General features: G+C 34.7%; 1 protein-coding gene across 1 annotated transcript in view; it reads left to right on the top strand.

Moving 5' to 3' along the window:
* Window positions 1–27,265, top strand: part of KIAA0825 (KIAA0825 ortholog) — a 379,872-nt gene that overhangs the window by 99,794 nt on the left and 252,813 nt on the right. Inside the window, exons 9-12 of the mRNA XM_063087402.1 lie at window positions 704–854; window positions 5,297–5,487; window positions 8,440–8,622; window positions 17,880–17,990. Coding sequence (XP_062943472.1) covers window positions 704–854; window positions 5,297–5,487; window positions 8,440–8,622; window positions 17,880–17,990 — 636 coding nt within the window. The remainder of the gene's footprint in view (window positions 1–703; window positions 855–5,296; window positions 5,488–8,439; window positions 8,623–17,879; window positions 17,991–27,265) is intronic.

Genomic DNA, 27,265 nt, shown 5'->3' with positions numbered 1-27,265 from the left:
CCTTGCAAAGGGAACATGTGGACTTAGCAGTCCAGTGTGACTCCAAGAATCTATTCTATATTCTTTATTCAACTTTGTTATGAAAGAAAGCAGTGTAATATAAATAGCTAAAGTTAAAAGTAAAATAAATTTAGCTTGATGTAGGATGTAACTATGATATTTCTTTTATTCTCATAGGTAGTCACATGTTGTGATTCATACTTGAATTTATAAACAAAATGTGCCAGAAATCACTTTATTTCTGTAGAATATTTTAAAACACTTTATGAGATAATTGACATCTACAAAATTACAATTTTTTAAAATAAAGAGAGTGTGTTTGTGGGACATGCGATGGCTTCATAAAAGTTGGTCCTGACAAGTGCATGGTGTTCTCTAGCAATAACGATAACCTAATGCTTAATTAATGCACCGATTTCTAATAAGAATACTTATATTTTCGAATGATGTATTGACAATGCAGTTTGTCTCAGACTGAAATACACATTTGTAGAACAGCAGATGTACATTTTCAAAGGACTTGCAAAACAAAGACCAGCTTTTTTTTTTCTTTTTGGAAAGTGAATGTGGATGCAGACTTAAGCATTAGGAGGAAATGAATGATTGATACCTAATAATCAAAACCACTTGTAGTACTGGAGATTGTTACCTCCTACTGCACAGGCCTTAAATCTCTGTCTCTTTGATCATTCCTTCTGAACAGACCCATATTCCTGGTGCCTATCCAACGATATCAGGAATTCATCAACACTCTACAGTTTCAGGTTACGGACTACTGCGTCAGAGTTTGTGCTACAAGCATTTTACAGGATGCTGAGAGCCACCACTGGGATGACTACAAAGCTTTTTATGAGGTGTGAAGTTAAGTTTACTATCCCTCCTTTTTACACAAATATGTTTTACTGCCTACCTGCTTTCTGGCTAATTAGAAACATGAGCTTGGCATTACTAACACACAAGGCTGTTACGATAATATTTTTTAAATATTGAATTTGTATTTAGGAAAAACACTGTCTTTAAAAACCTGAAATAAATTAGACATCAGAACTCTCCTTCTGCTTAAAAGTAAAAATAACTTAATTTGAGCTGCAGTGTTACAGTGCTAAACAAGTTGGAATATAATGGGATACAATGAAAACTCAAAGAGATAACAATGCCAAAATGCTACAACCTTGTATTTTTTTCCAAAGAGAACAGTTGTGGATATTTTTGCATTTTTTTTCTGTTATGCATTTCCATCTGTGTTTGATAAATACTTTTCTATTAAGCAGTTTTATTCTTTACACTTTTTTTTCTTCTCGTATATTCTTATGAGTGTACTTTAAGACCTATCTGATCATTTACAGCTTACCTATTTTCATTCAACCCATGTTTTGAAATCCCAAATTTCTACCAAATTAAAGCCTAATGATTTCTGGTGCAACCAAACCCAGGATCAATTAAAATTACTCATCATCAGGCTACATTCGTTTTCCTTTCCCTCAATCTCATTGATTATACACAAACCACAATATTTGAAAGTCCTTGAAGCTGATTTCAGGGCAGGGTGAAACATTTATAATATCTTAATAAAAGATAATCAGGGTTTGAGAAAAAAAAATTCAACAGCCAAGCCAGCTTCATTAGCTTTTCCATTTTACCCTTTTCTCTGGATTTAAGTTTATGATTTTCATTTTTCTTGATTGTCCAAATTATTATATGGAGTATTGAGAAAAACAGAGTAGAGTTATATTCAGCAGAGTCACTCTTGTCACCTCCTTGGCACTGAAGGTTCCTGTGGTTCCATTTATGTTTGAATTAGTATCATAATAAATGTTGCCACAACAGAGAGAGGCAGCTAATAAGAAGCTCTTTTAAAGGACTTTCCACTTCTTCTAAGGCCATTTCCTCTCTTCTTTAGAGGTCCTTTCCAGATAGTTTTTCTTTTTGCAAGAGCATCCGTAAAGGGTTTTCCAAACCTGACATACTTCAAACAGTAGTGGTAGCAGTGAGCAGAATGAGACAGAGAATGTGGTATGGTGCAGCTGGTAGACTGAGATAAGAATGAAAGTATTGGTCTTCCCCTCTCCGGGCAGCATCACAGCTTCCTTATTTGCCTTGAGGTAAACAGTGAGGTTGAAAATGAATCCATCTCATGTTTCAAACTGTTTCAATATGTTAGTGTACTAATGAGCAATTTCATATGATGTTTTCTGTGAAGAACAGGTATCATCTCAGTATATGTTCAACACAGGGGTATTATGTTTCCTGTTATGCAAATTGGGAGCTAGAATAGTTGTACAGTATAAATAATAAGTGGATGCATTGAGAAGCTGTTATTGAAGTTACCAAGTATTTTAAAACAATAGCAACAACAACAAATTACCATGTAACACGCAGCTCTTAGATCTTATGACAAGGCTTTAGCTTCAAAAGCAGAAATAACAAGATAGTTACCCTATGATTACATGGTAATGTAGCTTCCGTATACTTACATGGTCACTGGTTACAATTTAATTGCAGAGTTATTGGTTGTTATTTATGCTCAGAAAAATAAAGTGATACTGCTTTTCTACTTACCAAAAATAAGAACCTTCTAAAAATAGCACAGACTTGAAACTGTTTTGACAACTGGAGTACGTGACATAGTTTTATCTCTCTTACTGCACCCCTGTTTTCCTTCCTCTCCCCATTTTTCCAACTGATTTGTGAAACAGAACCAGTTTGTTTTTGGCAGGCCTGTTTGGAGAGGAAAGTAGATGATATGTGCCTGACCGGAGGAGAAAGGTAGGATAGAGATCTCAGGGGAAACTATTGCCATGTGCACAGCATAGTAAAGAAATAGTGAAAGAATTTGCAAGATATGGAGCAATATTTGCCCATGTTTTGTGATAGCAGGTGAGCCCTAGATAGGTTATTTCTATTTTCTCAACTGTGAGGTTGAAAGAGTCAAAGAGTTCAGTATCTCTTTGATGAGGTGCTGGTCAGATGGCCCAGTGGGTGTTTAAAATTAAGCTTTTAATATAGTTGACATCTGCTCAATTTTAGGAACTTGTGTTCTCCAATAGACAAAGAATAAAGAATTGTCTGTTCAAAGATAATATTGAGTGGCTTCTATAATAAAGCCCAGCTGCTTGTTTCCTGATATATAATCTAAATAAAAGCTCACATCTGTTTACATTATAGTGGGTCTGCAAAAATAACAGATGTTTACTAGCAGAATACTTTTGAAATGACAACAAATAGGGAAACAGGTCAGAAAAATAAATGAATCACATTTAGTTTAATGAAAACCCTTACATACATTGAAGTTGTACACATTTTAAAAAGAATTGTTAGAACAAAGACCAATTTGGAATATTTTTTTAAGTAAACATGAAGTTTATATTTAAAAAGTCTTAAAAATGAGTAGTTCTTACTTTTAGGGGAAGAAATCTGTGTGCCTAAAATTATTTTTATTTTCTCATTTATTGCTAAAAGGTAATTAAGGAAATTGGTTTTTCATTTTTAAAAAAATAAGAGAAATCATATTGATCATGTTATATTAAGTACCCATTTATTGCCATGGGGAAAGTTAGTTTAAATCATTCATAATAGTCACTACATCAGCCAGGGTCAGTTTTGCTTTGATGTACATGCAACACAAAATGAGTGAGAGAAATAAGCTTTAAAAGTCCTTTCTTAGTTTAAAAAATATCCCTTATCATAGAACACAACAAAGAAAGCATAAGAAACTATAATTTTGCTGCTTCAGCATTAATTTTGTATTTTTATATATATATATATTTTTTAATTGGTTATGAATATTCATGAGATACAAAGCTGATCATTACCACTCGGGCCCAAGATGTGAAGGCCAAATTCATGCTGGCAGCATACTCGTTACCACTAAAAGCATTTGTACCCCATGTCCCCCACCCAATTAGCCCCAATGTATTTTTTTTTTAAACAGTTCAGACACATCTAATTGGAGAGTCGGAAGCCAGTGGCCAAAGTCTCCTCCAGTTTGAACTTGACTCTCACATTTTTACACCCAAGTTTCTTACCCAGGGAATAACAATTCTATTCATGTATAAATGCCATTTAAAGTAAATAGATCATAATTGTAAATTATTATCATTACCTTGACTGCAAAATATTTTAATATTCAAAGAAACTAACAGAAGAATAATATGTAGAGAAAATACTAATAGGAGTATCTGCATAAATAACTATCAACTTTTGGTATAAGAGAATGACAGATTTTTTTTAGAAGACATTTGTTTGAAAAATATAGGTAGTGGGCAAAGCAGAAATTTTAAGTGAAAGAGAATTACTTATAAATAAAATAGGAAGTTTTACTAGTTTAACTTTCTATGTATTACATAATCAGGATGATATTTGTAGAACCCATTCTATTCTTTCTATTTCAAACAATCTTTTGATCTGGTTTGACTAAAAAAAGGTCAAACTATTAGCATACCTTCCCGAGAGCTTGTTACCTAATTAATGCTTGTAAATCCATTGGACCTATCTTCTTTTTGCCTGTTCCCGTTGGCCTTGGCCACTGTTGGCTCTTCATCTGTGGTCAGGGAAAATTTGTCACACAAGAAAGATCTGTAAAGAGGTAAAAAAGAATGAAAGCTGGCCTCTTGGAAGTATGAAGTGCCATAAAAATACTAAGATATGATGATAATTTGTGCCTAGGCTTTATAAAATCTTGCAAAATCAGACTACTGTAGTATCTGTTGCTAGTATTGTTATTAAAAAGCCATAGGTGAAATAGCCGAATGTAATAATTTCAATAGTTACCCATCCCCCTTAGTTTCGTGAATGTTGGTGAGAATGTAGTATGCAAGTTTAGTTTTACTCCTATCATTTCATTATAATATGAAATCTCAAACATTTATAAAATTATCTGTGATGCTAATAGTCTCAGAAAAATATGCTCACTTAAATAATTTAAACAGATTTTAATTTTAGAAGAATAAGTCCACTATCTTAAACTATCTAGCATAACTTGCTTAGCAACTACAAAGCCGATTGTTTAAAAGTAAATTTTAAGTCATAGGCCAGGAGGAGGTAAATCAAGGATATGCTAGGTCAAATGCTTGTGGTCTGGATTTACCCTAGAATATCTGGTCTTGTAATTGAAATAAAACATATGTTCCTTTGTCAGTAAAGATGTTTTACATCTTGTCAAAAATCTTCCTTGGTCATCTAGTATGTCAAACTCTCCAGCTATTTCCTTTCAGCCTGAACTAATTAGGTTTATAGGAAACAAACTGACATTTTGGAAGACGTGGTTCTATTGTTTAATGTGTGGTGGTTTTGCCAGGGGGAAAGATGCTCCTTCTCACTCCAGATGTGGCAGTATTTCTACTGGACTCTTCATCATGATCTCTGGACCATTCTGCCTCCCAAGTTAGCCCAGGAGATTCTAGCAGAAGTGCTGGAGAAATCTTTGGGTCTACTGGCCTCCAGATATGCTCGGGCCCATCCCAGTTATAAGAGAACTCCACAGATAAGGTAACTGAAGTTCTGAAAACCATTGCTTTTCAAGAAAACTTTTTCATCAGTTGGTACAAAGCAGAATATAATTCTGAATCTCATGACATAACTCCTTGTATATTTAACATGTTTCTAACATCTGAAAGGAAATCGTGTTCAATTATCCTGAGGTATTTGAGTGGAAATGTGGAACTTAAAATAACTTTGCTCTTTTTTCTCTTAAAATTGTGTATAGAACCCACTTGTTTCTAAAAAATGATTCAAGATGTCTTGTAATCTAAGACATATATACCCAGAGGTTAATAAGATAAAGAGAGAAAATTAAGGACCCAAAAAGGTAAAAAAGCAGCCATGATGGAACAGTCAATTTGACTTTGAGCTTCCAGGCAACTAGGGAATTTTAGTTGTTTTTTTTTTTCTTTTTTTTAAGCCTTTAAATATAGTAGTTATCTTTATTAAGAAAACTACTTTGTCTAACCATTTTTCTCCTTAAATATATTTGTTTCTTCTTCCCTCTTTTCCATTATTTTTTCTTTTCTTCTCATTATATATTGCTAAAAGCCAGTTCAATAAAATGCGAAATCACAGAAAATGAGAAGCAACAGTCATTGGGTATTAAATCAAAGACTGAATTATAGTGCAATTTTATGAGTTATCTAGGCAATGAATATTATACTAATATGTTTTCATGACACTAGTGGTCTATATGAAGAGAGGGCTTTTGTTTTATAAATATTCTGTCTAATGTGATTAAGACCTGTCTTTTAGGTATAAAACATTTTGTTTTTCAGATATGCTTAGGAAGAACCTACGGATATAAGAAGCTTTTTTTTTTTTTTTTTTTTTTGGCAGGAGAGATCATTTCCTGATCATGTTCTTGTAAAGTGTGCTGCAATTTGAAGGGCGTTTACGTCCTGCTACAGTGTTTCATAAATATCATATTTTGCACAGGCTGTTTTGAATTACTGACCAAGCTTTTTTGAAAAATTGAACTCTAAATAATAGATGGAAAATTCCTTTTAAGAGCAAAGAATACCTTCATTCTTTTCCATATGAAGCATAAACCACTTTTGACTATGAGGTGACAAATCATTATGAGATATTTGTGAAGTCAGATTTACTGTTGACTCATGAAATAGTATATTTAATTAATTAACTGCAATATAGAGACTTTTGGTTTTTATTTTCTGGGTGGTTGCATAAAAATGCCGTGCAAAACTAGAATTATTGCTTCTAGTTTTCATAAATAAAATACAGAAATATTTTTAATTGAATGGTTAAAACTACTATTGTGTCAATCAGATTGTGTATGTGTGCGTGTGTGTGTTGTTGGGGTACAGAAAGCTGTTACCCCAAAATATGGTGCTTTGACATGCTGGAGTACAGAAGCAGCCTCAAGGTCTCTCTGCCCTCCCCACCAACCCACCCCCTTGCCTTCCCCACCCCTCCCAGCGCTTAAAGTCTGGACCTGCCGAAGAAGTAGACAATTACCTCTAGTCCTTTCCTGAGTTTTCATTAACTTTACTCGTATCACAGGAAGGAAGACTGGAATCTGTCAACACACTTGAACTAACTTTTAACACAGACTATTGTCTTCTATTTTGGTCCCATTCAGTATTTCCAAGAAAATCATTTACCAGCCTTTGTCTATACTAGGGGCCAAATAGACTTTTACCCAGCCATTGTATGTTCTCCAGGCCCATTGCACCCCCTATGAATCATTTATTCCTATACCCTTTTCTCCCCTTTCCCTATGGAGATTGGTATATAAGCTCTGTACCCCAGTGGAAAATAGGAACATTACTCTCTTGTGATTCCCTTGTGCTGTGCCCGCTCGCAGTACATTAAATAATAAAATTTGTTGTGTCTTTTCTTCATATTGATCAAAGTTTGTCAGTGATATTTATTAATGAATCTTCAGTGTGAAGAGGAAGTTTTCTCTTGACCTGTACAATGTGTACATATATCTTGGATTAGTCATTGTTTACTTAGCAATTAGAGAAAGTGGATGCAAACTATCATTAACCCTCCCTAAAGGCAATTATTGATGCTTTTAGTGTTCCAGTGGCCTTCAAGCATCAAATAACCAAAACCATATATATGATTTAAATATAATATGCGTTATACATTAGTATATAAATTTCTTATATATGTAATGAATTTGAGGCTAAAATATCATTTTAAGTGATCCTCAAGCTGATTTTTTTTCTTTTCACTTTAAAATTTCCATCTTCTACCTCAGTTCTGAATTTCAAAGAAAAAAAGAGAGAGAAATTAACTGAGATCTGTTTAATTTAGTCATATACCAAAATAATCTTTAAACAGATCTTTGGGTTTCTATTAAAACTCAGAAAAGATGGAAACAAAGAAGTAAGTTTATAACAAAGGTAAATAATACAGCATGTTTTCCACATATTTATTAATTATTGGAAATTTCTGATTTAATTTAATTTATTATTTATTTAATTTAAGATTGGAAATTTGTGCTTCCATTGTCATTTATTTTCATCTCCCACTAGCTGGAAGAACATGTTACCCAGGCTTGTAACTTCCTTTTGATAGTTTACACTTCAGTAAGGAGAATTGTTCTATCAATTTTTTACCTACACTAAAGGTATGGATAATAGCAAATTTTTCTTTTCATCTAGCTTCTCTTTTGCTCACTGTAATTTCAAGGACAGTTTCTTGAGATTTTTGAACAGAATCCTGATATTGCAAAGTAAACATTTTTTAAAAAACAGCACTATAGACCTCACCATCCCTAAAAATAATGGTATTATGGGTCATCTAACACCTGGAAACTCAAAAGGTATCTTTGATACTTTCTCTCTGTTTTTGATATCTGAAGCTCTGGTATCTAACCAAATCTTTCTATTCTTACATATGCTTAGTAGAAGAGATTTACATGAATGTATATGCTAAGAAAAAAGATTATTTTAACATGATTTTCTTCTTTTTTTTTCCCAATAGGCTTGATATCACAACAATTTTAATATGCACTGAGAACATGTTATGGCCAATTTGTACATCTGTACAGAAACTTTTGTATCCTCATGAGTATATAGATGATAAAATTTTTAAAATTCATTCCCATTGTAATAATCTGTTTACAACCTTAGTCATTTTGACTTCACCGTTAACAGAATTATACAAGTAAGTATCAAGTATATTTTATTTTTAGCTATTACATATAAAATAACATGATTTGACGAAGTTATTTTCATACCACTTATTGAATTGTGTGAAGCAGCAAATAGAAATTTTTTGAAGTGCATTTTCGATATTGTGAATTGGGTCCCTTTATAAAACTAACACCAACCTATAGGGGTTTCTTAATTCTCAAAATAATTTAGTCCCCCAAAAGTATTAGATCTCTACCGGTGAATCCTGTTCAGTTGTTCAGCTTCCGTTACAATCAGGAGCATTTTGAGCTTCACTATTTGAGTTGTTCAAATGAATCAAAATATGTTTATGGGTTGTTTATCTCAGTCATTGCCTGATACTCTGTGAAAAAGAAAATTATATCTAGTTGCTGTTGAAATTATATCCTTTTAAAAATATATTTTAGTTCTAAATTTTATATAAAGTGATTTGCACTAATAAAAAGAATTTTTTAATGGTTCTAAAATATGCCGCAATCTGGAAATATGCCACACTTTTAATTGATCTCCATCAATTTTAATACTTTTAATATTAGGATTAAATATTACATTTTTAATATTAGGATTTAGTGTCTCAGCTAATAATGGCAAGTGGAAATAGAAATAAATAATTACATTTTAAAAATGTGAAACATTTTATTTAGCTGTACAGATAAGTTTAGAGAAATCTAAAAATTTTGAACCACTTTTGATTTCCGGTTAATTTGATTCAAATTTGTAATATTATAGAAGAGGTTGGAATATATCCTATAATAAAACATTAATACCATTTTGTTTAAATCCTCCTCCAAAATTGTTACTTTTATCTTGAAAGATGAACTAATTGTATATTCTTAGTTTCTTAGATAGCAAAAATTTCACATAATATTTCTATTTCTTAGGATAAATTAGGCAAAGTGTTCCTTTTATAACATTCTGGTAAAGGTGATATGCAAATCTTGATGTTCAATAAGTTTAGAGACTTTTGTCTCTAACGGTAATTAACTTTGATTTTATTTTCCCTATAATTTTCACCTACTCTGACTTTCAACAAAACCATTGTTTACAGATTTTTCCTTCTGGCAACCTATGTTGAGAACTAATTTGAGAAATGGAGAATTTTTTCAAAAAGAGGAAGAAATAGTGAGATAAATCACCATAAGGTTGAGATTATACACATAATGGTTCATAATCATAAAAAGCTCAAGTCTAAAGCCCATAATAAATCCTGGTAAACTAAACTGATTTACCACAGATGAAAAAATTGCTATGCTTGTAGTTCAATGGGTCATTTCATCTAAGAGGAAGACCCTGTGAAAATCAGGAACAAAGTTGACAAATTTCATGGATTGGTCATGGTGAGCAATATTGAATTTCATGGTTTGTCACAGATGAATTGAAAAATTTTTACCCCCCAATGCATTTGTAAAACAAATAAATTATTATCAAAGATTGCGTATTTTGATAATAATGTGTTAACATACATTCATTATTGTTAACCTATGGCCTTTTGATACATTTTTTTAACAACTATGCAAATACCCAAATCTCTGTGATTTGTGCATTTAGATATTGCACTGTAACCTCATTCAGCAAATTTAAATTGCTAATTTCAACTAGAATTACAGAACATTTTACACCATGCACTGCCTCTGGTTTTTCTTAATATAAAACATAGACAGCTGTATTGCTTTGAAGAATGAACAAAAGTCTAGATATACTTTAATTCTTTTTTAATAGTTCTCAGTTCAAAAAATTTTCAGAAATTTTATTTATTCATGTTGATTTAAACATTATGATTGTTTTTCTAGAACATAAGTCTAACCCTTGAAATATACTTTGCTTTGTACTGTCAAAGAAAATCTACAGGGCAGCATGTTCCTCACCAACTACGGAGAAATATATGTGTGTGGCAAGAACTGTATTGACTTACTGAGCTTCTTTTCACAGCCAGGATATGAAGTTGTCATATTAGCATTTTAGAAAAAATTGTGTCTATCTCACATTAAAAAATTAAGCCATATGCTTTGAAAAAATGGTGAAAGGTAACAATCAGAAATTGATAGTATTGAATTTTTGTAAACTGTACTTGACATTTGTAACTCTATGTAATATGCTTTTTTGGAAGATAACTGCCTTTATTTCTGCAGTTCTGACAGACAACTGAATATGTTTTTCTTTCTGAGCTTAGCACAGGACCTCTAAATCCCAGGGCAGGAATACATGATTTTAAAATATTTTCAGGAAGAATGAAACCTGTTTGCAAAAATGTGTGTTCTTTTTTAACTCACCTTTATAGATTTCTGTTAGAATGCTATAAAAGGAGTGCTTTAGGTTTGTCCTCCAGGGAAAAAAACCTGCTGAAACATAAAATATTCACCATGTATTTTCCAAAATGCTTATCACTTGTACTTCTTTCATAAAGGCCGAGAAACTGCATACTTAGAGGCATACTCACGCACATTTGCACAGATACCTACCCAGTGGATACATATGTTGCATTTGCTTGCATAGACTATTATTTTTAGTTTGTACATAGCAAGTTAAGAATTAATTCCAAGAATTTTAGGTAAATCCAATTTAGTTTCAATTCAACAAACATCGTTGCCTCCCTAGCCCCTGTGATTAAGCACAAGGGATACAATAGTGAGCAAGATGTAATATTTGCCCACAAGTAATTTATGACAGTCTGATAGCATTTTTAACATTAAAATTAAATAACAAATTTTTATATATCCAAAATGTTTTGATTTGTCTTATCAAACGTCCTAGAAGTAGAAACTTTTTGAAAATTGACTGTCCTAACATTTAATAACATGGAAGAGTGAGATTTCAGTACAAGTGACAACATACCAGGCAAAGGCTGGGGTCATCAGAAATAGGCCAGAATGTTGATTACTAAACCAAGGAATAGCAGACTCATCATGGGGTCCACTTTGTGTCTGTCACTCATAAGGCTTTTGAGTGACTAAATTCTAAGATATTCCAATGCTGTGTCCATTGTTCTGTTTCAAGCTAATGTTAGGTCTTTTCAGGTTGAACTAAAACTTTTTTATACTTCAAGAATGACTGACACAGTTTGGAAAATAGTTAGGTAGTTCCTCAAAATGTTAAGCATAGAGTATGTTTAGGTAAAATGTTAAGCATATGGTGGAATGACCCAGCAATGAGAACATTTGTCCACACAAATATTTGAACGGGAGTGTTCATAGTGGCATTTTTTATAATAACACCAAGTAGAAGCATCCCAAATGTCCATCAGCTGGTAAATGGAAAAACAAAATATGGCATATCCATACAGTGGAATATTATTCAGCAATAAACATAATAAAATACTGATACATGCTGCAGTAGAAATGAATGTCAAAAACACTATGTTAAGTGAAAAAAGCCAGACACATATGTTTGATTCAATTTATTAGAAATGTCTAGAATAGGCAAATCCATAGAGACAGAAAGTAGATCAGTGGTTGCCAAGGGCTGAGGGGAGTGGTAAGTAGGGAGTGATTGCTAATGAGTACAGGGTTTCTTTTGAGGATAAACTGTTCTAAAATCAGATAATGATGAAGGTAATTCAACTCTGTGAATATAGTAGAAAACATCTCATTGTGCACCTTAATAGGTAAATTTTGTGATATGTGGTATTATATATCTCGATATAGCTGTTAAAAATGAATATACCCTGAATGGAAATAAAAATAAAAATACCTATTTAAAATGTAAAAAAAAAAAAAGTCTGGCAGAATACAAAATGATCCAGAAAGTGACATTCTTGTCTTAGCCATTTTGTTTAGATTCACTGACTTCCTTTGTCTACACAAAACCAAACAGCTTTATGTGTGGTCCTAATAAGGTAAAATACTGGAAAAGAGAGCCAGTCTGGAGAAGGCCTATGTCCTGAATCTTTGGCTGGTTTCTGCTGTACTCTGGTCCAGTCTTATTTTATTTTTCCACCATGTGTCCTGTTCTCAACCTGTCCATTGGCTGTGTACCATCCATGACTGCTCTTCACAGATGGTCTCCCAAATTCATCCTCCTTTCCCCTATGCAGGGTCTGACAATGACTTCCATTCATTCTTTCTTCTTTTTACATCGTATTTACTATGGACCTACTATGGGCCAAGCATTGTACTGGTAATTTTCTAACCTCAAATCATCATTTTATAATGTCAAAGAGTTGTTTTCATAATAAGAAATTCAAGCTAGGGGGCAGAAGAAATGTGGAGAAACATATTACATTACCGTGGGTTACAATGATCTCTCTCACTTAATGACATTTAGGCTTCAACTTATAGCCCCATTGGTAATAATGCTGGTTTTGAAAGCAAAGGAGTGACTTAGAATTCTGTTTAAAATATTGAAGTGGATTAAATTTGGTTATCTCTATATATTTATAGGTAGTTGTCTGTGATTTTAGGGCCATTGGCTCACACATCCTCAGTTGTCCCAGGTTTCTAGTACTGTCTCAGTAGTCTAGTTTCAAACTAATTCAACTTCTTCTGAGGCTGTGGTCTTCTCTTAGTATTTTTATTTATTGAACACCTCCAATGGCTCAGGCACCGTGGTAGATGCAGATCATACAAGAAGTCTGACTTGACCCTTCTGCCCCCATAGAGCTTACATCCTTGGGCTACCTTAATTCTATCCTGGAGGTTTATTCCATTAGCATCATATTATGGGACCCAGTTTTCCTGGGAGGGCAGCCAAAAGCAGAGTGGCACAAGAGAAGTATAAAACCCAGCTAACTCTTTTTAGCTCATCTGTTCTCATTTTTGATATGCATTGGACTTATTTCATTCTAGCAGCTGGCTTCATAAGCTCAAGGAGCCAATGAGTTTTGTTAAGAAGAAAAAGAAAGAGCAGCATAAGCATAGATAAGAGAACCAAAAAAGAATGAAATCTAGGACAGAACGCTGAAGCAGGATAGTGTGGTTAGTCCAAAGGCAGTATGATGTCAATGAGAGGGAAGGGGCATGGGTTAGTTGATGTTGCAGGAAGGGTAAAGGCAAGGAATTTTCTCAAATTCACTTTTTCCCTCTAAGCAAAGCTATCTCTACACTCTGCTAATTTAGGAATGTGAAGAAATATATTCTGCTTCAATTTATTGACAATTATTTATTTTTAAAGGAGTATTTAAATTTGCTATATCTAAGTTCTTTGTCTTGTGGAAAATATAATTCTATGACTCATATGATTGTATTTTACTCTCCATTATGAATTATTTAGAGCATCCTCCCTCTTAACGGTATACCAAAACATCATTAGAGGTTATCTAATAGCTAGCTCGTAATTTCATTCCCCCATTGAGGCTTGTGGGCCAATTTTCACCCTGTTATACTCTCCAGAATAATGAAACTAATTTGGGATCTTGCTGTGGAATTAAAAGCTCATGCAGATCCCACTTCCTCTGAGACCATAAACATCTGCCATAACATCTCTTATAGCCAAATAACCTTACTATTACCAGTATGATTGAGAAACTGTCAGTGGAGTAAAAGAGTTTAGGTACTGACAGAAATGTTCTGGAAAATACTATATTGCCAGTGGTTTGTAGAAAGAAATTTTAGCACCAAATAGCCGTTCCATTATTATTAGATCCTCCATTATTTTTTCTAGTCTGAGAATAAAACTGTAGCTAGGCAACCATTAAGACTATCAGGAATTTCATGTCAGTTTTGAGATAGTCATCCTTCTCAAAAACTATTTGTAACTGTTGTCATCATACTGATACCTTACGTATGTTGAGCTCTTATTGTGTGAAAGGTGCTTTGCTAAGTCTTTTTTATGCATTATCACACTTAATCTTCACACTGACCCTGCGAGGTGATTATTATTATTAATCTTCATTTTACCAGTGAGAAAACTGAGGCTAAATAAATTGCCAAGCAACATTACATATATAATTAAAGCACCTCCAGGATACAAACCCAGGCCACCTGGCTTTGGTACCCCTGCACGTGCCCATACACTGCCTCTAAATGACGTTCAGTGACCCTACCCTTGTGGTATGGAGAAGACAAAAAAAAGTAAATGTAAAAAGACTGGAGGACGAGTTAAGTCCTATGAGAAAACAAAGCAAAATAAGGACGTAGAAAGAAGATGAGGTAATGAAAAGGTATATATTCTACACAGGGTGGTCAGGGAAGACTTTTTAGAGAATGTTCTGAGGTAGAACAATTTATGAAGCTAGCTGTACATGATGAGAGGGGACATTCTAAGTAAGACATTCATTCTTGGATAAATGAGGTGGCCCCCAGATAACTGGACAAATGGGGGCTTATGCAAAGGGCTCAAAGAAGCAGGTGGAAAGTGGCATAGGCTAAGATACTACGTATCTTAGTCCAATCCTCCAGTCTCTCCTGTTCTCTCAGCAACCCTCCATCTCTTGTCCTGTCCTTTCCCCCAGTCTGTCACTTCCTTTGAGCCTGCTGCTTGTCCTCTGTCACATTGCACCAGCATCCTCCTCTGCCTAGCTCTCTTGCTGTTTCACGTCCCGTGCACCCTCACTTTCCTGGCCTCTCTCTCCAGACTCTGGTATGCAGAGCTGGAGGCTATCACTCAGCTCTCCTTTTGTGCCTTCTGATAATCCCACTGTTTGTCCGATCTCTGGGCAGCTCCTTCCTCCATTCTTCTCCACTTTGGTCAACTCCCGACCTTACCCCATCCACTCTTTGTTAGCAGATGGCCTTGCCCCTGTATTTCTCTGAGAAAATGCAGACCACCAATGCACTTTAACTTCTCATCTCTATTCTCAATGATTATTTTGGTCCCTACTCACCTCTACAACCTTTGATTGGTCTCTGATCAATGTGCCTTTTTTTTCCCCAACTAAAGCAAGTACCTGAGCTCTTGATCACATTTACCTCCTACTACCTGGCCTCAGGCTTTTAAATATTCTTTCTATTTTCTGGCTTCTTCCCCTAAGCATCCCCTGTATTAAAAAAACATTCCTCTTTTATTTTTTATTTTACTTCTCAAAATACATTGTAGTTGATTTTCATGCCCCTTTACCTGTTCCTCTCTCCCCCTCCCCTCCCCCCATCCTATCTGTTCACTTGACTTAAATAGTTCAAGGAATTTTTGTGGAAAAAACATTCCTCTTTTACTGTTGTGCTTCCCTCCTAAAACAGTTTGCACTCACTGTTTGTACTGTTGTACCTACCTTTCACTCAGACCTTCAGCATGCTCAACAAACCACATGGGCAAGGTCATCCGTACATACTAATCTCTAACTCCAGTGGATTCTTTTCTTCTTACCCTTTCTGTAGCTTTTGACACTATTGGCCATTTTTTCTCCCGTTAGCTTCCTACATCACTTTCTCCTGGCTCTTTGCTTACTTCTCTGATTATTCCTTCCTGATTTCATTTGAGTGTTTCTTTTTCTCACCTCACCTTTTAAATTTTGATGTGTTCTAAAGTTCTGTTCTTGACCATTGTTTCATTTCACACTTTCTTTTTTAAGTAAATTCACCCATTCCTATGGCTTCACCATTATGCTGATGACTTCCACATCTTCAAACCAGATATCTTTTGTTGTGTTAAGTCAGTGAATTCAAGTTCCTATTGGATGCCTCTCTTCAGATACTTCAAACGTCTGCAGCCCCCTCAACATATCTAAAACTAAGTAAAATACCTGCGATTCATCCTAGGCTTCTCCCTTTTCCTTAACTTTCCCCTTCTCTCTTCCCCCTCATGCCATCACCAACCCCATGTCACCAGGGGATGAATGTTGTTAATTCTATTAATTTAACATTTTTTATGTTTGTCTCCTACTCACTATCTCCTCTGTCTATTACTGTGTTATAGGTTCCTATCCTCTTTTGACTGGTCTATTGCAGTATAATCTTCATTATTTCCCTTCTTCTAGCCTTGATCCCATCCCACCTACTCTCCTCACTGTGGCTGAAGTGATTTTTCTAGATATAAAACTGCTAGTATTACTCTCATGCTATACACTTTTCAGTGATTCCTCGTTGTTGGTACAAAGTCCAGACTTTTTAAAAATGCATATCCTGTGGTACTGGACCTGGCTTCTGCCTGCCTCTCTAGCTCATACAGCAGAATGCATGCAGTGGAAATATTACAGCCTGATTTTGAAGCCTATTTAAGGAATTTTGTTCTGACCTGAAATCTGGTGAGAAAAAAAATGGTTTTCAATGAAGAGGTGATATAGTAAATGTCTAAAAAACTTCCAAGTATATTTAATTGGAAGATATTCTATTCAGCAAGACAACCAGGGGAGAGAAGGATCAAATTTGGAAAATGTGGATACAAGAAGCAAGATGTGGAGTGAAAAGATAGGGATGGGTTTTCAAAATGGAATTCTATTCTGCATATCATTTAGTATCAAAAGACACTATTGTTCCTGTACTGTATGTAAATAGAGACAGTACCACTTCAAATAATTCAATTTTTAAAATGTTCCCGTCATCACTCATTTCTACGTGGGTAAATATAGTCTCCTGTTATTATAAAATTTTTATTAGTCAAGCTATCTACTAAAGATTTTATGTAACAAATCCTTTCTTATGATATCAAGATTTGTAGTTGAATTTGAGCCAATCTAGAAAAACGTTAGTCATTTCCCAAAGATAGTTGTAGACCAGGTATTCTGGCCAAATTGTTCTAATTTTGAAATCATAGTCATGAATTTTACAATTAAATTCTCCTTCAATTAAATTCCCTATCTAGACTGTTAAGAGCATACACAATTAATTATACATTCTCACTAATTGTTTAGTATTTGTAAATCACTTTAAAGATTAAAAGAGTTACCTTCATGCTAAACATTTTTCCATTAATGAAACAAATATAACAAAATATTGGCATTTATTGGATTCAGTTTGAGGAGGATCCAGTGGGATATAAGAATACTACTTATGGGAGACATAAGTATTATATCATTGTATTATTCTTTATGCATTTATCTTTGACAAATTTTATAATGTGATTTTTTTAAAACATTAAATGATAATGGCATTGTTACACCTTCCCCAAATGTAAGTAAGGATTGTTATAGAGGGGTTTATAAAGCTCCCAAGTTTCAACTCATGGTTTTTCACGGCTGTATTGACTTGCCTGCCTGGCACCTGCACCACCTATTAACATAAACCCCAAATGGATGAAGTGAGTACATTGTCCATTCTAGCTCAATACCATTTTGTGTCAAAATTGTTAACTGAATACTAAGTAAAAATCAAAAGTTATTTCAATGGTCTTCACAGTTAATATTTCCCATATATTCTGAGATAATTATTTGTGTTTCCCTAGGACTTTTCAGCACGGCCTGGATGAGCCTGCTTCACATTCCTTAAAATCATTTTTCAACCAACCTTTACATTGGGTTTCGTGCATATCACATTTCTACCCTTCTTTACTCAGGTGAGAACCTCTACATGCCATACTATCTATAATTCTATGATTCCTTTTAAAATGTAATAGAAACTTTTATCCATGGATGTAAATACATCTTACAAAAAGAACTTACAACTTTTCACAATAGGGAGGTAAGTAAAGAGCATTATTTCTCTTTTTTTTTATTTCAAGAATCCAAGGCACAGTACTCATAATCATTCCACTAACTTATTGCTTTAGTGATGAAATGGAAAACTGAATTTTCGGAATTCAGTTCTATTTTAAAACATCCTTTTTGGTCTGTGACTAGGGATTTGACAATTCTCAGCTAATTATCATAGACAACAAAACTGGATAGTTTATGTAACTAACTCCGAGCCTTAGGTAGAAGTTGAGAGAGGATTAACTTTTAAAATTATGAGTAGGATCTTTCACTTTTATTATTTAATTAACAGCATTTAAAAACAAGGAAAATCATTTGCAGTATGAAATGTACTTCCAGAGTAATTTGATGACATTTTGTGGCATTATGTGGAATGGCAGTTTGACTTTTTGCTGAGTATGTCATTGGAATGTACCTTTCCTTGGTATATGAGAATAAAAATATCATGTGTAGCTAAAGGAGATATTGTTAATCCCCATACATTCTTGATTCACCCTGAAAATACACTATCAGCAATTTCATCACCTAAATCGACTGACTATTATCTTTCTCTTATGGAACAAGAGGCCCACCCATATATAGAGGGTATTAAAACCTCATATGCAAGTCTTTATTGACATGACAAACATTACCGCTTGCCAACTATTTGCCTGCCCCTGTATTGGTAATGGAGAATCCAAGAATAATGAGACATAGACCCTGCTTTCAAGGACTAGAGTGTATTGTTATTACTTCACTTACCTGTAAAACTTTGTCAACATCTCTAATTAATTACTTATGATTGATTCCTGAAAATAGAATATCCTCAACACTCTGTCATATCAATACCCTGTCATCTTGCAAGTAAATATATTTTATGTCATTAGGAATTAAATAACCAACTCTTTCTACTCAGTATTGCATAAATAAAAATTAAACAACTGGATCTTTTACAGTGTGAATTAAGCAGACAAGCTGTATCATTCTCATGAGTTCTAAACTTCTAAACATATTTGTCCTCTATGTTGTTATCACATTTGCTTCAATCTATTTTTATTGGCTGCTTTTATTTTGTATCTGAAACCACCAGAGTTATTCCCCTTCTTACAGGTGTAGCTCTATAAGACTTCTACCTGCAGGCTTGTGCAGTTAAACCCAGCAAGAGGCCTGGGAAGTCAGCAGGAAAATGGGTTTATCTTTCAAATAGCCAGTTCTTATATTTAACTTCCTTCTCTTTTCTATACCCAAATCAAGCAAAAATGCAACAAGACATTTCTTTCTTTCAGCTTCTATTCATCGACCAAGTCACACTGCTATCCTATCACAAAGATTACAACATGAGGGTGACTATTCAGCCAATAGTGGAAATGCAATTTGATGCAAGTTTTCTGGAGGGCATTTTAATAATAAGTATCAAAAAAACTTAAAAATATTTTCTCCTTTATCCAACAATTCCATTTCTAGGAATCAACCATAAGAAATTAATCAGAGATGTTGACAAATATTATATGTAAAGATGTCCATCGAAGTATTATTTGTAAAAGAAAAAATGGAAATACATCTTCTAATGTATGATATTAGACAAATCTGTTATGGGATGATAGATTTCTGTGGAGTCATTAAAAGAGTTGGTTTAGAAAAATATTTAATGACATAGGGAGATATAGTTACAGGGAAAGTGCAGGTTAGAAATTATGAAATCATAAAAGCCAGCCAAATTTTTAGAGTGATAAGTGTGTACCAGACATAGTGCCAAGAGCTTTACCTACATTATCTCTTTTAAACCTCACACTGGTTCTGTGAGGTAAGTAGCTGTGGGCTTCTTTTATGGAAAGCAAAGTGATGTGTAGGTAGCAACTTTCTGAAGAAAACAAAGCTGGGAGATCAGGCTCTGAACTCAGCCTTTTCCATTCCAAAGCTCAAGCTCTTGACAACTCCACCTCTACCTTTCAAAGGGAAAGCAGTTCAAGATGACGTTAACAGGTATGCATGAAAAATCATTCCACTGCACAAACAAGTTGGTCAGTTATTCATTATGGAAAGTCTCTTTTTTATGGCTTGACTTTTCAGGGCCTCAGCTGTGCTAGTGTTCAGTGTTTATCTCTGCCATGGTCTGAATGTGTCCCCCAAATTTCATATGTTGGAGACTTAACCCCCAATTCAACAGTATTGTGATCTGGGGCCTTTGGCGAGATGTTTAGGTCTTGAGGGCTCTGCCCTCATGAACGGATTAATGCCATTATAAAATGACTTGCAGAAGTGGGTTTACTCTCTTTTGCTCTTCCAATTTCTACCATGTGAGGATGCAGCAGGAAAGCCCTCACCAGATGCTGGTGGCTTGATCTTGGGCTTTCCAACCTCCAGAACTGTAAGAAATAAGTTTCTGTTCTTTGAACATTACCCAGTCTGTGGTATCCTGTTATAGCAGCACAAAATGGACTAAGATAATTGGTCTCCAAAGGAGGGATCTAGTATGCAGAATCCCCAAACTTGCTGGATGAAAGAACTCTTGTTTCCCAGGGGATGAGTACTTATTGGAAGGTGGGACAAAACTGTGAAGTGCTGAACTATGCTATGCTACCATATTTAAAGCACACAAAAAAATACCTATAGAAAAATTAATATTGAAAAAACATATCTTGGAGGGTTTATAGTTTTATCTCTGGGTCATGGTATTGAAAGTGACTTTAATTTTTAACTATATAGTTTTCTACATTTTCCAAATTTCTTATAATGAGTAAAATTTAATTTTATTAAAATAAAATTTTTAAAAAAGCAAAAAGAAAACCTATTTTCTTTGATTGGTCTTTTGTTCACATGGCTTAACCTATGACCTCTATACAGATGATTTCTAGCTCTGCATCTCAAAGCACAGAGCACTCACTGTTACCCCAATATTATATGTCCAGCTGTTCATAATTCTCAAATGACTCACTCTACTATTGGAAACCCAATATGATGTCCTCAACTGATCCCTCCTTCCCCTCTTCCCTTGTTTTCCACACAGGGGGTCTTCTCTGTTTAGGAGTGACATCATTCTTAAGTGCTTCCAGGATATAATCTTGATCACAGCTTCCATGTTGAGCTTTTTCTTTGCCTATTCCTAGTCTATTATCATGCTCAGTTGATTCATCCTAAGTTTTCCTAGAACCTCAGTTTTCTCCATGTAAGGCATCCTCCAGAGTTTTCTTTCTCCAACACTTTAGTCCATTTTACTATTATTTAACATGTTTAAAATACTGTTTTTATTATGTCACTCTCATGCTCAAAAACTTCTACCAGCTTCTGCTTCGCCCACACTGTCTCTCCTGGCTTATTTCCTGGCACACCCAACAGTTTTCTCTGCTCTAATTAATTTCGTTTCCATGTGTGTCTTTCATTTTTTATTTGTTGCTTATTTTCAGTTTCAGGCCTTTATTTATGTAGTTTCCTCCTTTGGTTCTACCTTTTGTCTTTCTGAATTCTCCATGCAAGGTAGACACACCCACACATACGCGTGCACGCACGTGCACACAGAGTGTCATATGTCTGACATTATTCTCTACTAGGCCCATATAATCTGTTTAGAAAGACGTTATCCATGTGATTTATAATCCAATCTGCCTGGAGTGATGGTGCAGTCAGAAGAACCCAGAGCAGCAATAAAACTAAGTTCAAAATAAGCAAGTTATTGGTTTGCATTTGTCACACATTACAATGGGGATTCTAGACCACCATCATATGACCTTAAAAATCTCCACCTTTCCATCCATTTCCCTCACCTGTATCAGCTATCTTTGTGGGTCTTTCACCACCAAATTATCTTTCAAAACTCCATTTTTCACCTTAGCAACTAAAATGAACTTTTCAGGGAAATACAGAAGTTGGATGATGACAAACTAAAAATATATTAGGAGAGTCTTTTTTGGAAAAGGGAAATTAAGGGAATCTTTTTTGGAAAGCTGAGAGGAGAGCTGACTGAAATAGTTAATATATGAAGGATCTTAGTCATTAGTCTGTTTGCTTATTTGTAACTGTACCTTATTTCAGAAAGGATTTAAGTCAGCTTTTAGCAATGTTAAGTTAATTATTTAAAAGTAGGTGAGAAGAAAGGAGAAGGACATGAAATTAAGACTTAAAATAAGAGCTATGAATGGATCAACAGATGTATGGACCAAGCATTTGTCTATAAGCTTACTAGAGAAAACCATGAAGTACATAATGCATAAAACAGAATTTTTCATGTTGTCTTAGAACCCTGCAAATAGAGTTTAGAGGAGTTTGCTTTAGGAAAATAAATATATTTTCGAAGCAAGAAGTAAATACTGTATTCAGGCTAACAATGTGAGTTGATTTAGAAAGGGTAATCAGTTTCATACTAAACTAAGGCATGTGGAGAATATGAGGGGTTTTCAAAAAGTTCGCGGAAAGATTTGTATTATCTTTTAACTACATTTTTCCATGAACTTTTTGAAGTACTCTCGTAATCTGAGGGTTAGTACTATGACACCATATTGTACTCTCATTTAAATGTTCAGGAGAGAATACTGTCTGGATCAATTACAGCATGTTGCATTATAATGCTTTCTGTTATTTTCCCAACTTTCATCTTCACTTGATTCTTTAAATATTTCCAAATATTTTTTAGGTCTTCCTTAGCTAAGTAGGTTGTAAGTACACACTGAATCCAAGTAGCATACTCAGTCTGAGTAAACAGTCCATTCACTTTACACTGCTCATTTTCTTTTGTGTTGACAACATGATGTTTTGATTAATGGCCAGTCTATCCTGAGCTGTAGATATTTCTTTCTACTGTGCTTTTGTTTCTATTATGCTTTTACCCAATATAATCCTGTTTTTGATTTATATATATATATTTTTTTTTCTCCCTAAAATTTTACTTCATTAAATTGTATGTTATATGAGTCTTTCCTTTCATCCATTTCACCAAGATGCATTTCTTCAATAAGGGCATTTTAAAAACTTTCTCCATGTAAGGCATCATGCTAGGTGTTAATGGTGAGGAAAGAGGCAGGCAGCGAAGTTGGAGACAAAGTCCCTTTCCTCATATTGTTACCTATTGGTGAGGAATGAAATCTCAGTTATCTATTTGACAACAGTATGCAATACCATTGTCCACTTACTCCATCTTGGGATATTCTCCTGATTTCCTCCTGAGATATTCTCTCAATTTCCTTCTTCTTTTCCTGTTGCTACTTCTCTGTCTCCTTTGCAGGTTCATCTGCTTTAACCTGGCCATTAAATATTGGGTGTTGCAGTGTTCTATCATATAATTCTTTTTAGATGATGTTATCATTCCTGTGGCTTCCTGTACTCCCTATGGGCTCTACCCCTCCCCTAATTTTAACCTCTCCTAAGACTACAGACCCATATATTTGTGAGTGCCAACCAAACATGAATACCGTCTTGAGGTTTACACCTGGAAACCACAAAGACACATCAAACTCAGCATGACCAAAATTGAACTTAGCATATTCCCCTCTTCTGTTATTTCCTATGTCAGCTACTGGTATGTCCATCCAATTGTACAAACCAGAAATTAAGGAGGAAACCTGGGTTCTTCCTTTTTTCTCTCCTACATATCAAAATCCATTACTGAGTCTCATTAATTTTAATCCTAGTATCAACTATCCATAGCACCACTTTTGCTTTAATCTGTACCACCGTCATCTCTCTCCTATCTACTGCAGTAACCTAGCATTCTTCCCATGTATATGTTGACTTCCATTTCCAATGTTCTCCAAACTGCAGCCAGAGTTTTCTCAAACCCAAATCTATTTTCAAAACTCAAATTTTATTGTGTCATACTTATGGCTAAAAAGCCTTCCATAAATTTCTATTTGTCCTTGAATATACACAAAAATTTTTTAGCATATCTTATAAGATCTACAAAGGTGCAATTCTTACCCACCTCTCCAACCTTTTCTGATACTTATTACCCCGTAAACTCTGCTTTCCACACATTAGCCTTTTTACATTTCCTTGCCATGCCCTGCTCCTTTGTGACACTGGATCTTTGCACATGCTTTTCCCTTTCCCTAAAATGCTTTCCTCCTTCACCTACTTAATGCCAGCTTATCTTCATATCTCAGCTCAAATGAGACTTCTCCAGGGAAGCCTTTTATCTAACCCAAAGACTAATTCACTTGTTTTTATTACATCTTCTAATAGCATCTTTTGCTTTCCTTCATCGAGTTTTCATAATTATAATTTTTTTATTTGTATGATTATTTAAACTATATATGTATCCTCCACTAAATTCCGTAAGAATATAAGAATAGGAACTGTCTGTGTTTTGCTTACTGTTGTGTCTCCATGGTATTGCACGTAGAAGTCAGGCAACAAATATTAGTTTAATGAATAAAGGAATGAATGAACAAATGAGTTTAAAGTAATATTGAATCAGGTATGTACCATATAAAATGGTACAAACATTCAGTCTGAGTGGTAAAGCTCAGGCATGGGAAGCACAGTCTTGATGAGGAGGTGACTTCTACTATCCTTAGGTGAGAACATCTGGGGTGGAGGACAAAAAGAGTTTCGGTCTCCGAGCTGTTGCTGACAAGCTACGCCATAGGACTGAGGAGAAGGGCTTAAAGAGCTTGTGCTCTGAAGAGGTGCCAAGCATTGACATAGAGCCAACAGCCCGGGGAGAAGTAATGAGAGCTTTTTAACACCGAAGCTCTTAAATGGCTGGTCCAGAGTGTGAATGGATAAGCAGCTGGATCTCTGAAAAGATTTTCAGAGGGAAAGTCAGTATCTGTGGAGCAGTTATTAAAAGATGTGAAAATGTCAGCTGAACTAGGTACTTAATATACCTAGATATCTCAGTTTATATCTCTCCTTTTCTATTATGATTTAAAGGTATTATGTAAATAAGGATACAGAAACGGAGCCAGCAATGTGATGATAGAAAACAACTATAGATTTTCATGTTGGTTTATATACTCATTTAGTTTTGTGATCTTGGAAAGTTAGTTAACATGTGTGAACTTTAGTTTCCCCACATATGAAACGGTTTATATTTTGGTGAGGAATTTGAGACGTAAGTACAATACCATCTTATTCGTCTTCTTGAAAACAGCATGCACTACCATTGTCTGCTTCCTCCATCTTGAAACATCTTCTTCCCTTACCTTCTGAGGACTCTCATGAGAGAGTCATGAGGATTAAATGAGCTAACGTGCTTCCTTGGCACCCATCCCGTAATACTTTCTAAACCATCACTCATAACTGCTGTGTTAGTGAAGAGTGATATGTTTCAGAAAGTGGCAGATTTTATCAATTATCTAAACAGATTAGAAGGACCTCCTACAAGGGTGATGCAGTGGAAAGAATATTGAACTGCTTTCTCATTGGATACCTGCACTTATCAGAGGGTGATCCTGAACGAGACCTTTCTTGAACTCCACGTGAAGAGCACTGTCTGGTAGACAGGGACCGATAATAGTCAACGGCTCCAGAGAGATAACTTCCCCTCAAAAGAGATGGCTGGGTGATTCAGCGGTGTCCAGTGTTTCAGTGATTGAGGGGCTAAATCAGCACTTTGGAGAGAGCCCAAACTGATAGCTGAAATGTCATATTATTTTAAAAATTAAAATTAGATTTTTATATATTTTTAGAAATGGGATATGCTAACTCATAACATTAACATGTGGATCTAAGGCCATGAATTTTAGGTACTAATGTCTTTAGGTGATTTTTGGAAAATGGGATCATCCAAAGTGAAAAGGTTAATTTGCTCAAATCAGGAAATAAGTACAGATCCTCATAGGTTGAACACCTGTCCTCTAAGTTGTGCACCAGATAGTGTAGATACAACTGACTTTGAAAAATAAGGCTCTTAAGAATATAAATCTATATTAGTGGACAATGTTATTTAAAAATCAAGGCATAACAACTACAATTCTTTGAAGTTGATACGACAAGCAAACAGAAAGGACATTGTCGGGTGGGAGGGGGGAGAGGGAGGAGGGAGGGAGGTTTTGGTAATGGGCCACAATAATCAACCACATTGTATATCAACAAAATAAAATTTAAAAAAATAATAATAATAATAAATAAATAAATAAAAATCAAGGCAAATTCTATATATGTAAATGTGCAGGTAAATCCTGTCTGGTTTCTACTATTGAATCATCTTTAATTATAAAGATCATAGACACTTGGCTAAATCCATTATACAGATCAAAATATATGCAAGGATTTTCAATGCTATAACTACATATGATTTACACACTTTTGGTTAAAGTGATGAAAAAGTATTTGGGGTATTTTTTCCCCACAACTTTTTCTTCAGGTGTTAAAATGATCGTCCAAAGATGACAAAATTTCTTTAAATGTTTGTCTTTACTGCTTTTCCTAGAAAGATTTTGAAGGATAAGTTATGGAAAGCCCAGAGCAGTACAGTAATATGCAGACTTCCTCTCTGCTTTTGTTTTCTTACATTAGGGCTTTTCCCCTTGGTTTCTCTTTGGATATGTCCTTGCCTTTGTCCTCTGAATCATGTTACTTATAGTCTCTGATATAAATATGGTCCAGTAATCCATGCCAGGAATCATCTGGTCAAAATCAGTCTCTAGATACCTTGAATAACATGGATTCAATTTTGGAATCAGCTCTGAGACCAAAAACTTGATTTCAGGTCAAAAACATGATCTCCTCAGTCAGGAGACTGAATAAAGCTAAACATCTTCAGTAATGGAAAATACAGCCTACTCACCAAATGCCAATCAGGTTGAATGGGAAAAACCTGGAGGAGTAGAATGAGCATGAGTTTTGAACTCAGAGAGAATTGGATGCAAAATCTAGTAGCCACCTTTTTAGCTAAACGACCTTGGACTAGTTTCTCAATATTCCTGAAGTTCCCTCATGCATATCCTAGTTTGGATTTCCCAAAGAAGCAGACCCTGAGACAAGGATCCAAGTTAGTTTATTTTGTAAGTAGAGGAAACACTGGAAGGGAGTGTGTAAGTGAGAAAAAGAAAGGAAGACAGCAAATACAGATTTGTGTAATCAAGCCAACTACCACAGGAGTGACTTGAACTTAAACCTTCCAATGAAATTCTGAGAAGCAGCATAAGATATATATTTCAGAGTTATCTCACCAAAGGAGCAAGGATGCTGAGGTGTGTATATACCAACTCTGATCAGCCATTGG

Source organism: Cynocephalus volans, chromosome 2 (genome assembly GCF_027409185.1).
Source record: "Cynocephalus volans isolate mCynVol1 chromosome 2, mCynVol1.pri, whole genome shotgun sequence".
NCBI classification, from domain to species: Eukaryota; Metazoa; Chordata; class Mammalia; order Dermoptera; family Cynocephalidae; genus Cynocephalus; species Cynocephalus volans.
This window is presented reverse-complemented; position numbering and strand designations above follow the sequence as displayed.